This window comes from Dermacentor andersoni, chromosome 8, assembly GCF_023375885.2.
Source record: "Dermacentor andersoni chromosome 8, qqDerAnde1_hic_scaffold, whole genome shotgun sequence".
Taxonomy (NCBI): Eukaryota; Metazoa; Arthropoda; class Arachnida; order Ixodida; family Ixodidae; genus Dermacentor; species Dermacentor andersoni.
In genome coordinates, this window is record NC_092821.1 from 149,831,250 (window position 1) to 149,845,765 (window position 14,516).

Consider the following 14,516-nt stretch of genomic DNA (forward strand, 5'->3'; position numbering starts at 1 on the left):
CACTAAAAACAATATTTAACGTAATTTATTTGCCATTATTTGAGTTTACTTCAGAAACTGAATTTTCATTTGTAGCTGCTTACTGTACGAGCGAGAGTATATATTTGGTAGCCAAATTTTGGGAGAATGATGCACAGTGCGTGGCAGCATCAAATGGCATTAAAACTTTAAGATATTAAGCATTTGATGTCATTTTTTGAGCCCATGTGGTGCAAATACAAATGTCAAGGTTTGATGTCATCAACGAGACTGTCTACCATTTTCCAAGGACATTCTATATTGTAGTGCAATAAAGAGCCTAACATCCGAAGTGACTTAACGTAAAGTATATTCTTTTTTTGGAAGGAGGGTAGAAAATCTTGAAGCAGAATAAGTAAATCTACGTAGACTCTTCTTAAAGCTGTGTACGGACACCACCGACACTAAATTACTTGTCGCGGCTGCAACGCCACAAGGAACTGGAAGCGCACGGCGTTTCCGAAGGAGTGATTACTTTGTGTTAAACACTAATTATGACCCTAATACCTGCCCCAAGCACATAATTTGTTGCGTCATTAGTTTTTTTCTTCTTTGTTCTATAATCTCCCATGTTTTTGACCGGCGCGGTCTGCGCCTTTCAACTGGCACTGGTAATCCAAGACATTAGTGCAGTAGTCTAAGCAGGCACATTGCGGTAAGGGATGTCTAGAGCAATGCTGTGAAGACACCGGCACGCATTAAAAAAGAGCAATGCATTTTTCCCTACGATGTAAAATGCCAGCGACTAGCACAACACTCCCACAATGCTACTCACACTACTACACATCACCACGTGAAAAGTGCACAACACTTGAGGACTCATGGACGCGCCACTCAAGTTAGCACAGACGAAGGCAATGCTACTTTTCACCGCGCGCTAACTCGAAATTATAAAGAAATTACTCTCCGAGGCTGAAAGGAAAGATAGCAGAAGCAAATGAAAAAAATAATTTTAAGCTATTCGTCAATGTATCGAAAGGTAGCTCCCTTCTGCATAGATTTTTGGTCATGTGATGATGCACAGTTTGGTTTGTACTGCATAGCCATCAAGCCACACCACATGCCATTTTAGCACCACTTTAAAAGCCAAACTAAAAACAGTTCCTTGCTTATGGAACAAAAAGTCATTGCTTGTTTCCGTCAATGAGACACACAACCTTCTCATTCCCATCGCAATCCAGACACGTTATGAGCGATGGGCAGTCCCTTTTAGTACCACAACACTGATATGCCTAAAATATTGTGAAGATTCTGAACTTTTGCAAAGTACTGCAAATGTAAAAGTATGTTTATACTTCGAAAAAATGTTTTCGCTATAATCCAAATGCTATATCCAAATTTTGCTCAATGTAATGCTGCTTTCTGCTTCATTGTTGAGGTAGCCTAGCGCTAAAGCACAAGCAAAAGCCAGTGCCAAATGTGATAAAAACTTATTTCTACACAGTGTATAGAGTTCCTACCAGAACAGGCATGTGCATTAACAGAAAAAAAAAAAATATATATACACACACACACACACACACACACACACACACACACACACACACACACACACACACACACACACACACACACACACACACACACACACACACACACACACACACACACACACACACACACACATACATACACACTTTGTTATAGAATACAGCTTTGCCAGGCACAGAAAAATATGCTGGCTGACATGGAGCTGAGGAAACAAATTGAGTGCACTAATGAGTTGCAGCAAAGGCAACAGGCTGTGCATGGCATTGCGCTGTACGCTGTTAAGCTTTGTGCATGTGGTGCTAATTTAATGAGATTAAAACTTAAAGCATTAGTCAATTATTTGTTTTTTTTAAAGTCATGTGGCTGGGATAACGGTGCCCTACTTGCTTGACTCTCATTAAGAAAATGTTAATAAGAGTTGAGCAGGCATTACGGTTGAATAAACAAACAGGTTGCAGTGATCATTTAAAGGTTGGCAATGGCAGATGCAGTGTAAGCCTATTTCTCGGACCACAACACCGCCACCATGCTCGTAGTTTTTAAAGCTATGGAGAGCTAACATCAGTTCCCGGAGCTCACTTGGAGTGCGCTATCATGATTCCCTGAAGGCACATTGCCATCCTAATAAAAGCTTCGTTGCTCCGATTTAAAGCTATAAATAAACATGTTCTCATGGAGTTCCAAATGTGATCAAGTATTTTTCGTAAAGTACAGTAAGAAATGGATTTAGTGACAAGGGAGTTGCAAATCTGTTGGGTTGAATAAAGCTCGCACAAAAACAAAAGAACAATATGTTCACTGTGCCAAATGTATTATGCTGCTACGAATATAAGAATCAATGAAACCAATGTCATAATATAAGTGGAAGCAATTCATGCTGACTGAAATTACATGCTCACGACTGGCAGCTCTTCACTATTAAAATAAAACCTTAGCTATGAAATAATTAACTAGCTGCAAACCGAGGCTAGTGAAACTTTCTGCACGAGATGTGTTTGCAAAGACGTACGATTTTCTTTCCTCCATGTCTGCAAAGCACTATACCAACAATTTTTTCTTCGTCTAGATCTGGAAACACAGATTTGCTTGCTAGCTTATAAATTGCTCAACAGCGGCAGAAGCAAAGAAACTAATCTTCTTTAATTCCCCGATATTAAGTGCACACCCGTCTCCATTTCTGTAATACAAAATTCACAACTTCATTACAATCTGCTTTGCTCTATGGCTTGACGAAAGCTTTCTTCATATATCTATTTTTTTTTTCATATATATGTTACAACATTGTTACAAGAGATGTGTACATATTTTAACAGATGTGTTATGCTGATGAAAGTCTCACAGTTGATACGTACAAGTCAGCAACTGTATTATACGCTACTTCAAATATATCACGTCGCTTTAATGGAATACTATTGTTCGATAAGTGAGCGGAAAATAACCTGGACGAACTTGCCTCAAAGGTACCTCGAAGCAACACATTACGCACAGTAGATGCATTCAATTGTGAGAAATATGTAGTCCTATCAATCACAAACAGCTGCAAGACCACTACGCTCCTGAACAGACACTTCACGCAGGCACATCTTCTGTCCTGTGCAATCCGGAATACACAAAATCCACTGAAAATAAATTCAAATTGTCTGGTTTAATGTTTTGAAACTGCACAATGGGTTACAAAGGATGCCGTAGTTAGTGGAAGGTCTAAGCATTAATCTTTGTCACCTCGTCATGCCCCATTGTGACCTTTCTTCTCTTCCTCTTCTCCTTCCCTTGCGCGGAGTAGCAGGGCAGATACCCCCCTTTCTGGCCAACCTCTCTGCCTTTTCCAGTCAATCAACTTCTTCTTGGTCACCTCGGTTCTTTCATTTGTGTTCGCATGAGGGAAGAAGGGAGGCTTTATAGTTTGGGGCCAGACTTAAATTTTTCTAGTCAAATACACGTGAAACGCAGAAATGATCTGGCTAGACAACTGCTGACGTCTATGCCAACTGTTGCGAATACAACCTTGATTTAGGGCCTCACGTTTTTTACGAAAGTTACCGATAATCGGTAAATGAAAGAAGAAAAATTCGAAGCCGAAAAGTTTGCAAATTTGTAACTATGCACGAAAAACTGACATCGCAGTTCTCTAAATAAATGGTAACTTCTGGAGCACCTCAAGTGAACAAATCTGATGTAGGAGTTGATGGCTTGGGTAACATTGGCACGACGCTTACGAGTGTGTTGCAAATGTCCTACTCACAAATTGGTGGCACGTTTGAGACCAATGTGCAATACATAAATTTGGATCGCTTTGGATGACTCAACGGGCGCCGTCTGCAGAAGTGCGATGTCGTTTTTTTATTTCTGTTCACTTCCGAGTTACGGAGCTGTAAAGCTTTTAGTGTCTTTTGTTTGGAACGCACGACTCGGCTGAAACAAGAGGCACGGCTCGCCACGAAAAAGGAAGGAAGCGATAAGTAGTTACCGTGTAGAAAAAGCAGAAGCAAAAAAAAAAAAAAAAAGACAGGAAGCGCTTTCCATTTCCTAGACAAAATGACGCGTACTACATGCGCGCGCCCTTCCAGACGTGCACACCACCCACTCCTCAACGAAAGATGTATCGCCGCTTAGCAACGAGTTTTTTTCCCGATTCTGTTAGCGCAGGCATTTTTCGAAAAGGTCAACAGAAAAGGCAGAACGTGGCCATCAGGCAGGCATCTTTTGCAAACCCGGGGAGCGGTTGACTCACAAGCACGCTTAAGGCAAAGCGCGCTTTGTGAAAGGCGATGTTGCCCTTTTGCAATGCGTTGGACGTAAAAGCAAGATTATAAAGCAAACATCTCGAGGGGGGGAGAGGGGTCGCAAGCCTTCTGTGTCAAGGCAGAATGGAGGAAATATCTCAATCGACACACAGATGTGCACAGGAATAAGAACCAAACAGTAATTCTTCATTTCCCCAATGCATTTTCACATCGTTGTTGAGATTTAACAATTTACTCCCGATTTAAGAAGACTGCGGTGACGCTTTTATGCTGTCCGACGTTTTTCTTTTTTCAAAATATCATCATTAACTCTTTTAAAGCGAGCAACAGCAGAAGAACAATGGTTTCTCCAAACACCGCAGTTTAAAATATGCTGCATAATGTTCAGATTAACACATGAGAGCGCGTATACATGTTTGGGCAAGCCAAGAAGCAATCCTTATCGTTTAGTACACAGTGAACAAAATATACTATAGGACAAAAGAAAGCAGGCATTTTAATCTGCGCTTCTGGGCGCCTCCCGAAATTCTCGTTCCACTGCACATTCGGCGCGTTCAAATAGTCGAAGTTATTTAAACGGTTCTTACTAACTATAGTTTCGAAAGCAGAGAGCAAAGCACTGCAACGTCAGAAGCCGGCCGAAACGTTGTCCGTTCGATGGGCGATTTCTGACAAACACGTGACACATCGCCTTGCCGGCGGCAATAAAAGCTCCCAAAAAAGAACCATACGCGGAAGGCTGTCATATACAGAAACTCAATATCAGCTACCTCACACAATTGCAGAAGTTTACAACTCGATAAAGCCGCCGAAAATCGACATAGGGAAAACAGACGCAGTGCTACCGAAGCCACACCAGAAACGTTGCGCTTGTAACGCTTAACTTTCAGTAGAAAAGGTGCGTAGTACTCGCCTACCAGTTTCTTTTTTTAAGTGAAGGACAATCAAGTGCTAAGTTACGTGCTCGCACGTGAACGCGAAGAAAGAACACCATGTGAACACCAACACTACTACCCGAAGATTCTTGCGTAAAAAAAAAGTAACGCATCCTACCGTTCGGCAAATAAATCCTAGCCGAGTGTCCGGTGACGTCCGTTATGCACGGAACGACGAAGCCGTGTATCGCGTCGGGGCCGGTGGAACACCCACCTCGGACGCGCTATCGGAGCGTCACTCCAAGCAAACACGTCATATCCACAAGAGCACGCACAGCAGCCAAGGCTTTGCCCTCCCCCTCTTCGCCTGCGAAACTCTTTATCCGGGAAGAACCGCTCCTTCTCGTTGCATGACGGCGACTAATGCAACAAAACTGTTGCTACAGGCAAAAAAACCGCGGATAAGGTAAGCTTCACCCGAGCCAGCCCATCAGCTAGCAGACGCCGCGCCAAGCCATATCCTACACCACCCGTTCCCAAAAACTCGCTACCGAACGACCGCGTTCAAACGCGAGAAGAGAGGGGGAGGGGGGGAGTCTCCGGTCAGCTGTCGGAGGAGCTCGTTGCGTTTGCTACCTTACCACCCCAAGCGCCGATGACCTCAACCTAGCCGCTACAACGTGCTGCTCTTATTTCTTTTTCTTTCTCTCACCTTGGCAGAAGCACTGCGCAAGCAGCCGGTATAGTGGGTTAACAAAAAACAAGTCGGCGCCTCCGCAGCACGCTTGTGTGTTTACGTGTTCAAGCGCACGCCCGGAAAGAAACAAATAAGAGAATGCAACCACTCACCGCTTTGTTTGCAATGCAGTCCAAGAAAGAAGACTCCGAGACGGCGGTGACGTGATGTCCGTTACATGCTTGCCTTACACGAGTCCGTCTTGCGTAGCTCTTTTTTTTTTTTTTTTTAATTCCTCTAAGTGCACGCAATCCGTGAAGCCCACGGAGACAGGAGGGTCTTCTCTCCAACGGAGACAGAAGAGACGCAAGACAAAGAAATAATAACACAAAGCACTGAATCTGGTCGACACACTACCGGAGCTAGAGCTAGCGCTGGAAGCCTGTTTCTTCCTTCCCTGACGCCTATTTTTCTTTCTTTGCTTTCCGGGCCCGCAACAGGAAGTAAACTGCCGACGACGTCGGCTGAAGTTTCGGAGGGGAGGCAATTTAGGAGCGGCAGCCTCGCCAACGGATGCTGAGACGATCTCTGGGGCGGTGGTTTCTTCTTCACCGGGCGATCACAATCAAAAAACGCCGCCGCGGCATCGTCGCTGATGACGCAATGCGTGGTCGTGGCCGCGATGACCGCAGGAATTGGACGATCGCCACGGAGGGAACCCCCTTCTTATCGATGACATCGCTGCTCCTTCTCGTCGGCTATTATAAGGCGCGCTATGCGACCGAGGAGGTTGGTGTAGGTAGACGAGGCTGCGTAGGGCTCATCCGACTACTACTACGCTTTCTGTGGCGTAGCAACCACCGTCCTGCTGGCACACCAGACCCTCGTCCCGCAAGAGCGACACACCACCGCACCGTAGCTGTAGGTAGTGTCGAGTTGTTCCGGACGGCTTCGCATTCGTTGGGATGCCCGCCTCGGCGCTACGAAAAACGTCGCGTTGCCATTTGAAGCCGGACGAGAAGCGACGCGTTGGCGTGCCACGAAAGCGGAGACTGCGAAAAAGCTGAGTCCGCTGACCCACCGCGAACGAGGCGCGTCGTCGTGGTCGTCAACGAGGAAAACATCGTCGCAGGAACGGCGTAGTAGACGGCGCGGCCATCTTTGATGAGCAGTGCGGAATGTTGTTGCCAGCAGGCGCAAACGAGGCGTTGCGTACGATCATTACGGATGCGTCGTCGCGGTTAGCAATTATTTTGGCGACGTTGCCGAGTCTCTCTCTTTTTTTCTCTCTGCGGTTTCCAACTTGGCAACCGCGTCGCATGCACTTCTTTAAAAGGGCGGCCTTGTAAAGTGCGAAGCGCCGTGTTTACCAATGGGCGCAGGCGGAATGCCGAGTTGCCGTGGGGACGCAACTTTCTGGAGAAATTCGTTTTCGAGGCTGAGCCCGTGGAATAAGCCACGGCAGAGAACACCTCACGGTCGGGGAGATAAGCAGTGTGCGCTGTTTCGAAGTTCGAAAGCCCCTTGCCATGTTTTTCTTTTGTTTTTCTGGTGATTGTGTTCTTGCTATTTTATTCAGAAACGTTTACCGAACACTTCGTATGTACACTCTGTGCCAAGAATTTATTTATGCAGTAATGTGACTCTACAGGTTTGGCAATTCTTTTCTCAAGATTCTTTCTTATCGTCCACTGTTCATGGCCGCCCGATCCTGCCGATAACGTGGGCAGTACACTGTCCCATCTTGGATATATATCTGAAACTCTAAATGAGCATCAATAAACATCAGTAGAGAAAGCAGAGCTGTTCCCGGCTCTGAAGCATTAAGGCCTATTTTAACATGCTAGTGATTCGCATTCAACGAAGCCTACTCCAGCTATATTTAACTTGTGTCCCGCACGTACACTTACCAAGGTTCGCGACAACGGTGCATAAAATATAAGTCAGGATCTGTGCACAATACACATAAGCGTTTTATTATCATCGTTTACGAAGTTTGCGTTTTGCTATTATATACAGTAAATAAACTAAGTGGTCTCTTGGTTCTACTGTGGTGTTCCGGAATATATCCAGCCGTCACCGCCAGTCTGTCATCACTTGTTCGTATTCTTCGGGATCGATGAAAGGCTCGTCCACAGACCTTTAAGAGAAAAAAAAAGCAGTATACAGGTCACGTGACAACGTAAAAATTGCAAGTTACGACATTCTGCGTATAATGCTCGACAATTTGTTCGCGTTCGAACACTCTTAAGCAAAATTACACCCTTTTGCCACATGTGCACAACGATAAACGTCATCTGTCTTGCCTGCATTTCCTTTCTTGAACGCGGCGAGCCCGGTACTTCCCAGTAACGAACGGCATGCGCGTTATCAGCATGACATAGCATTCCCGACAGGAAAGTAGCGAGCGCCGAGTTTTCAGGAAAGGAAACGCAAGCAAGGCAGATGACGATTATTTGACATAAAAATTGTAACAGCGCAAACACATGCAACCACAAAGTACCAAGCGCGAGACACAAGCGCTGTCCTTGGTACTTTGTAGTTGCATGTGTTTGCGCTGTTACAAATTTTTATATCAAGTATGCACCAACTCGCCCAGAAAGAAGTTTTAATGACGATTATTGTTGTGGGAAAAATATACACCCCAAAGGGTGCAACCGTTTTAAGAGTTCTTAAAACGGTTGCACCCTTTGGGGTGTATGTTTGTCCCACAACAATTGTCATCTGCAACTCTTACAATTGCACCCTTTGGGGTGTATATTTGTCCCACAACAATAATCGTCATCTGCCAATTGCTTGCGTTTCCTTTTCTGAGAACTCTGCGCTCGCTACTTTCCTGTCGAGAATGCTGCGTCACACTGATAACGCGCGTGCCGTTCGTTACTGGAAAGTACCGGGCTAGCAGCGTTAAAGAAAGGAAACGCGGGCAAGAAGGATGACGACTATCGTTGTGTGGCAAATATACACCCCAAAGGATGCAACTGTTTTTAGAGTGTAAGAGTGAATATGGACACCGTATGGCACACGTTGCACTGAGCGTTGGCGGTAGTAAAAAAACGCACACGATTACGTGGAAATCTTTTTTAATGCGACAATGGGGGTAACGGTGAATGCTTTAATTACGCTGCTACCCACGCGATTGGCAAGGTTAATGAACCGTAGAAGCGTAGCATACCACCGTACACGTAGCACGTCAAAAGCCGATTTGCCGCGTCAGTTTCGGTTTCGTCCCACTGCGTCGAGCGTTGACACCCAAACGTGTCGGAGACGCACTTTCAAAAATTAGTTCTGGCGCACGCCTCGTTTATTTAATATAACGCAGATGAGAAATGCGACGCCGCACAGAGAGCGAAGCCAAGGAGGCGGAATATCGAACCTCTCGGAATGCGGTGACAATAATTAAGAGCTTCTCGATGTCCACGTAGCGCCCGCGCATTTAATTGCGGTCTGAAACCCACAGCGCGATAAGCACGCTCGTTCAGATAGCAGTGCACTTGTCGCACACGACTTTATCAAAGTGCTGATTCCTTGTCAGTAACTATATGCTGCCGTAATAATCAGGACAGACCGGATGACTTTATAAAGATATATGACACACTTTGTCAGATTCGGGTTACGCCTGTTAAAATCTGGAATGCCACGCAGTAGTTCTTCATGCTCACAGCAATGCTACATGTAGATGTACAGCTTCCATCAAAAGTATACGGGCTACTGCAAGCCTTCACCATTTATGTCGTTTGACTGTGCGCTGTTGTCCCCGCAGCACTCGTAACACTCCATACCATTGGATGGCGAGTACGGGAGCTTTTTTCGTTCCACTTGGGTGTTTGAAAATAACAAATACCGCAGGGACTCCCTTAAGATGGCCTGTAGTCCGTCTCGAGGTCGGAGGCAACGTAGCCCGTATTACCTTTCACAGAGATTGTGCGTGCTATCAACATATGCTTGAGACGAATATACGTATACAACCATGTTTATTACAGAAGAAAAAAATGTCATCCATCAGACTGTAGCGCTAAGGATTTACCCGTATTTCACCCTTACCCATTTCCCCCATACCCGTTTTAAACCGCTACTTTCTGAGAAGCTCGTATGGCTTCCCTTTGTGGCCAGTACCCGTTTCACCCGCACCCGTTTTAAACCCGTACTTTCTGAGAAACTCGTATGGGTTTCCTTCGTGGCCAGTACCCGTTTCACCTGTACCCGTTTTAAACCCGTACTTTCTGAGAAACTCGTATGGGTTTCTTTTGTGGCCAGTACCCGTTTCACCCGTACCCATTTCACCCGTACCCGCTTTAAACCCGCACTTTCTGAAAAACTCGTGTGGGTTTCCTCTGTGGCCAGTACCCGTATCACCCGTACCCCTTTCACCAGTACCCATTCCACCCGCACCCGTTTTAAGACCGTACTTTCTGAGAAACTCGCATGGGCTTCCTTTGTGGCTTCGTGCAACAGTCGGGTGGATGACGATTTTCCATTTCATAAAACCTCCCTCCACTTTGCGGGCTCCCACGGAACCGATTTGCCAGTCATTTTATTTCGGGAAAAAAGCCCACACGCAAAACTTTAAGGGCGTATCATATGACTAGTATCCATCATCATCAGCCTGTTTTCTATGTCCAGTGCAGGACGAACGCCTCCCACCCGCCCCCGATTCGCTCTCCACTTACACCTGTCTTGCACCAGTCGATCTTATTCGAAACCCGAAAATTTCCTAATTTCATCGCGTGACCAGGCTCTCTGCCATCCTCGACTGTGCGTCTCCCTTCCGTAGCAGAGGCGTGGAGTACATAGGAAGAGCGTAGGTTTCCTAAACTCGAGGTCTTCAGTTCGAATCCTAGTTCCAGCCACATTTTTCAGGCTTGGACTGGCACCCGAATCATAAAAAAAAGAAACGCTGAAAGACAGTGGCGGTATACTAGCTTGGGTGCAACTAAATTACGAAGGCCCCACAGGGATTTAAAACAAAAGAAAAGCAAAAAAAAAACATTCGCTCGCTCGCCAGAAACGGCATCTGTCAGGCAGTATTTGGGCACTACATCCGTCGTTAATTTTGCAATTAAAATAGTTTAGCTTTAGGTATGGCTTTAAACGAACGCCAAATAGCTCTTAATAATATCGTCAGACAGCTTCCCACTGCAGACGCCTCACAGCCTCACTGCAGGTACGACGAAACGCAAATGGCGCGAGAAGCCTATACGACCTCACATGCCAACGATATCTGCAGTGACTCACTTACACACAGTTGGAGAGAACGTGAGCAAAACAAAAATTACGGGATGACAAGCAGATAATGCGAGACGGCCACAAGCCCGCAGAATTTCATGCAAGGCAGACCACGCTTACCTTATTGCGATTTCACCGCAGTACAAGCACTCGGCTGCAATGAGGTCGTCAAGTTCATTCTGAAAACAAAGCAGATTTGACAGTGCATTGAAGCTGATATCTATATCTATATGCGGCAGGAATGACACCCTATTGAAAAGAGGGGGGGGGGGGGGGAATCCATAAGCATATGAACGTATGGAAGTCCCATATGAAAACCTGTACGTTCCCATATATTACATACAAGGGGGCAAGTCCCGTATGATTACATGAACGTATATAAAAACCCGTATGTTTTCATATATAGGGTGCCCCAGCTAACGTTAGTCAACCTGTCAAAAAAAATAATAATAAACTAACATGGTACAAGATTTAACTTGGGGGCTCTTATCTAAATACATGGGAAAGGATAAATCGTCTTTCTCGGCAACCACTCCACCAACTCTGACGAGGTTTGTTGGATTTAAAAGAAAAAGGTTAAATCTAGTGACTATTGGATGCGTAATTTTATTTAAGCCATCAAGTTGTTTATAAAAATGGTTGAAAATTGCACATTTTCAAAAAACGAAGCTCTCAAGCTTGCAGCTATGTAACTCAGCAATGAAAAATGATGTCGCAATTCTGTAAATTGCATCTAATAGCACAAATAAAGCGCAAAAATTTTATGTATTACACATGACCATCAAGTACACCACTAATATGTGAGCACATCTTTCGCATAACCTTCGTAGACACTGCAACAAATTCACGTACGCTATAAACTTATACATCAAATTTGTCCGCTTTGCATGTTCTGGCAGAGGAAATTCACAAAACCGCGATAACTATATTTGGTATATGGTTACGGGTTCGTAAACATCGTGCTTCTATTTCTTCTAACTTACCAAAGTTTGCCAATTTTCGCAAAAAATATTATGGTGGTTCATCAAAATTCCGCTTCTGAAAGTAATAGAATTTAACTTTTTTTCTCTCAAGTACACTACATTCAATTAAAATCGGCCGAGGGGTTATCTCAGAAAAGCATTTCTGCATTTTCTATGTTTTTGAATAGGCGACATCGGAGTTGGGTCCGAGCAGACCCCTGAAATCGGAGCATATTAGGTCTTATCATTGTAACTTGCATAGTGTTATTTTTTCTTTTTGTTGAACAGACGGGCTAACGTTAAAAGTCCCCCCCCCCTCCCTACGCGAGCGCGCGCACACACACACACACGACAAACTCAAAGTACTTAAATTTTTAAGACACTCAAGTCCACAGGCGTGTATGAATCTTCGCAAATGAAGGAATACTGTAGTTCGCGGTGACAAAATGTGAGCGACACAATCAAGCGATACGAACGAGGACGTCCGAACAAAACTCCGAAGAAAAAAAGAATTACAGGTGGAAGGCCATTTAACCACCAGTTGGCGTCGATTAAAGACAAAGCCTTCCCTAGAGATTTGGGGAGTGGTAAGTGGGGGGGGGGGGGGGGGGGGGTGCATTAACCCTATAATTTATTCCGCGACGCCCACAGCGTCTCAAACCACACGGTCTGCGTATTCGACCGTATGCGCAGCGTCTCGACAGCGCATCTCAAAACGCATAGCCGTCACGGCGAAGAACGCAAGAACGATCCCCCATACCACCATACCATCGCACGGTGGCACTGCCACCGCGCGATGATACTCCACGGTGCTATAACCACCGGTACCGATACAACCTGAAGCACGGGTACCACGGGTACCGATATAATCGGCGGAAGCACCTGTGCCAGATTTATTAAAGCGAAAGCTTTACTGGCCGCGAACTTGCGATTTCGCCGTGGCCGTGCTCCGAGTAGGAACACGACGTCACACCGCGTTCCTAGTCGTTGTGCTCGCCTCCGCTGGCTTCGCCAGCTGCGTCGCATGCCTGATAGCATGTCAGAGGATTGAAAATGAGAGCTCGCGTGCGCCGCAACGGCAGTTGAGGCGGCAGTATGGACGGCGACAATTCCGATAAGTAGGAGGAGGCCTGGAATCGACATCGGAACGAGATGAAGAGGAAACGAATCGCCCAGGAAACGGACGAACAGCGCGCCGAACGACTGGCTGAACGCCGCAACATAGCTAGACAACCAGACTAACCTGAACTTGCAATCAAGGTTAACCAAAGCTAACCATGTTATGCCTTAGCTTTCGCTACATATGTCCTGGGGCGCAATTTTTTTTTTTTAAGGACTGCACTGTCTCCAGAATCGGTCCGTGTAACTCGCCAAGACAAAAAAAAAAAAAAAAAAATCTAAGATTATCGCGGTAGTCCACGATCGAAACGTTCCAGCTCCACCGCTACTGCGCGATTGTGGGGTCTTCAGTATAATCACCTATAGTGGTGCGGCGAGACGTATTTATAACATCCGGCGTTCGTCTCTTTAGACGGAGGAAGCCGCAACGATACGAGATAACGCCTATCGCGCGTTCGGACGTGCGCGCGCATGCACTAGCATTGCATCGCAAATACGAGGCGCACCCCCCCCCCCCCCCCCGCCCCCTCCGACGATGACGCATACCACATGGCGACAGTGTTCCGTTTCTCCACTACACATAGTTTTTTGTGACGTCACGGACGCACCTCTCACTGCGCTAGTACCCAAAGATGGCGGCCACGATGACGACAATGCATTCTATTATCACGCGCACATTGCTTTGCTTATTGACGGTGGCTGTGTTTTACCAGTTTATCACTGTTATCGCTTAGTCGTTCGATATAAGATGGGCCCATCATGTTGTCATGCTGTCGCGTTTCTTGATTACACTCCTCGACGTGCTAGTACCTAAAGATGGCGGCCGCGATGACGTCTGTGCAAACTATCTATAGGAAGGCACTGGCGGAAAGGGGGCGATTACAGGCATGGAAGTAAACTTATCACATGCGTCGAAACTACGCAGCTTATCTATACTGCGTGCAGTGTAAATGGGAACTCCTTATACATGCGACGCTTCCTGTTATAAACCACTCACTCGCTGGCGCTCGAATATTGCACAGACGGTTGAACACACATGCAGCGAGTGTAGTTTGATGTCGCGTTTGCGGGCATTACTTGTGCCCATCTTGTCACCAAACAATAATCGTGATCTATTTTGCTTGCGATTTTTCTTGCTCGAAAAACCTTCACTCGACTATTGTTTGGGGTCAGGATAAGACCCACAATGTGCCAACTCTTATGAGACTGTGCACGCAGTCTAAGAAAAGTTCTTGCCACACAACGATAAACGCCATCTGTCTTGCCCGCATTTCCTTTCTTTAACGGTGCGAGCCCGGTACTTCCCAGTAACGAACGGCATGCGCGTTATCAGCACGACATATAGCATTGCCGACAGGAAAGTAGCGGGCGCGGCGTTTTTAAGAAAGCAAGTGCAAGCAAGGCA

The 14,516-nt window shown here is 45.8% G+C and overlaps 2 protein-coding genes across 5 annotated transcripts in view; both read right to left on the bottom strand.

The window, feature by feature from the left end:
• LOC126528997 (prominin-1-A-like) overlaps window positions 1–7,682 on the bottom strand; it is a 61,563-nt gene extending 53,881 nt beyond the window's left edge. For 3 of the 4 annotated variants that reach the window (XM_050176601.3, XM_050176598.3, XM_050176602.3), the window contains exon 1: window positions 5,978–7,682. The gene's annotated coding sequence lies outside the window, so the exon portion shown is untranslated. Of the gene's footprint in view, window positions 1–5,306; window positions 5,678–5,977 lie in introns of those variants that run through there. The other variant, XM_050176600.3, reaches the window with a different exon arrangement.
• A 73-nt stretch (window positions 7,683–7,755) lies between these two features.
• Window positions 7,756–14,516, bottom strand: part of dor (vacuolar protein sorting-associated protein 18 dor) — a 55,107-nt gene continuing 48,346 nt past the window's right edge. The window contains exons 26-27 of the mRNA XM_072290051.1: window positions 11,151–11,209; window positions 7,756–7,944 (exon numbers count right to left, since the gene is read on the bottom strand). Coding sequence (XP_072146152.1) covers window positions 7,881–7,944; window positions 11,151–11,209 — 123 coding nt within the window. The 3' untranslated portion in view covers window positions 7,756–7,880. The remainder of the gene's footprint in view (window positions 7,945–11,150; window positions 11,210–14,516) is intronic.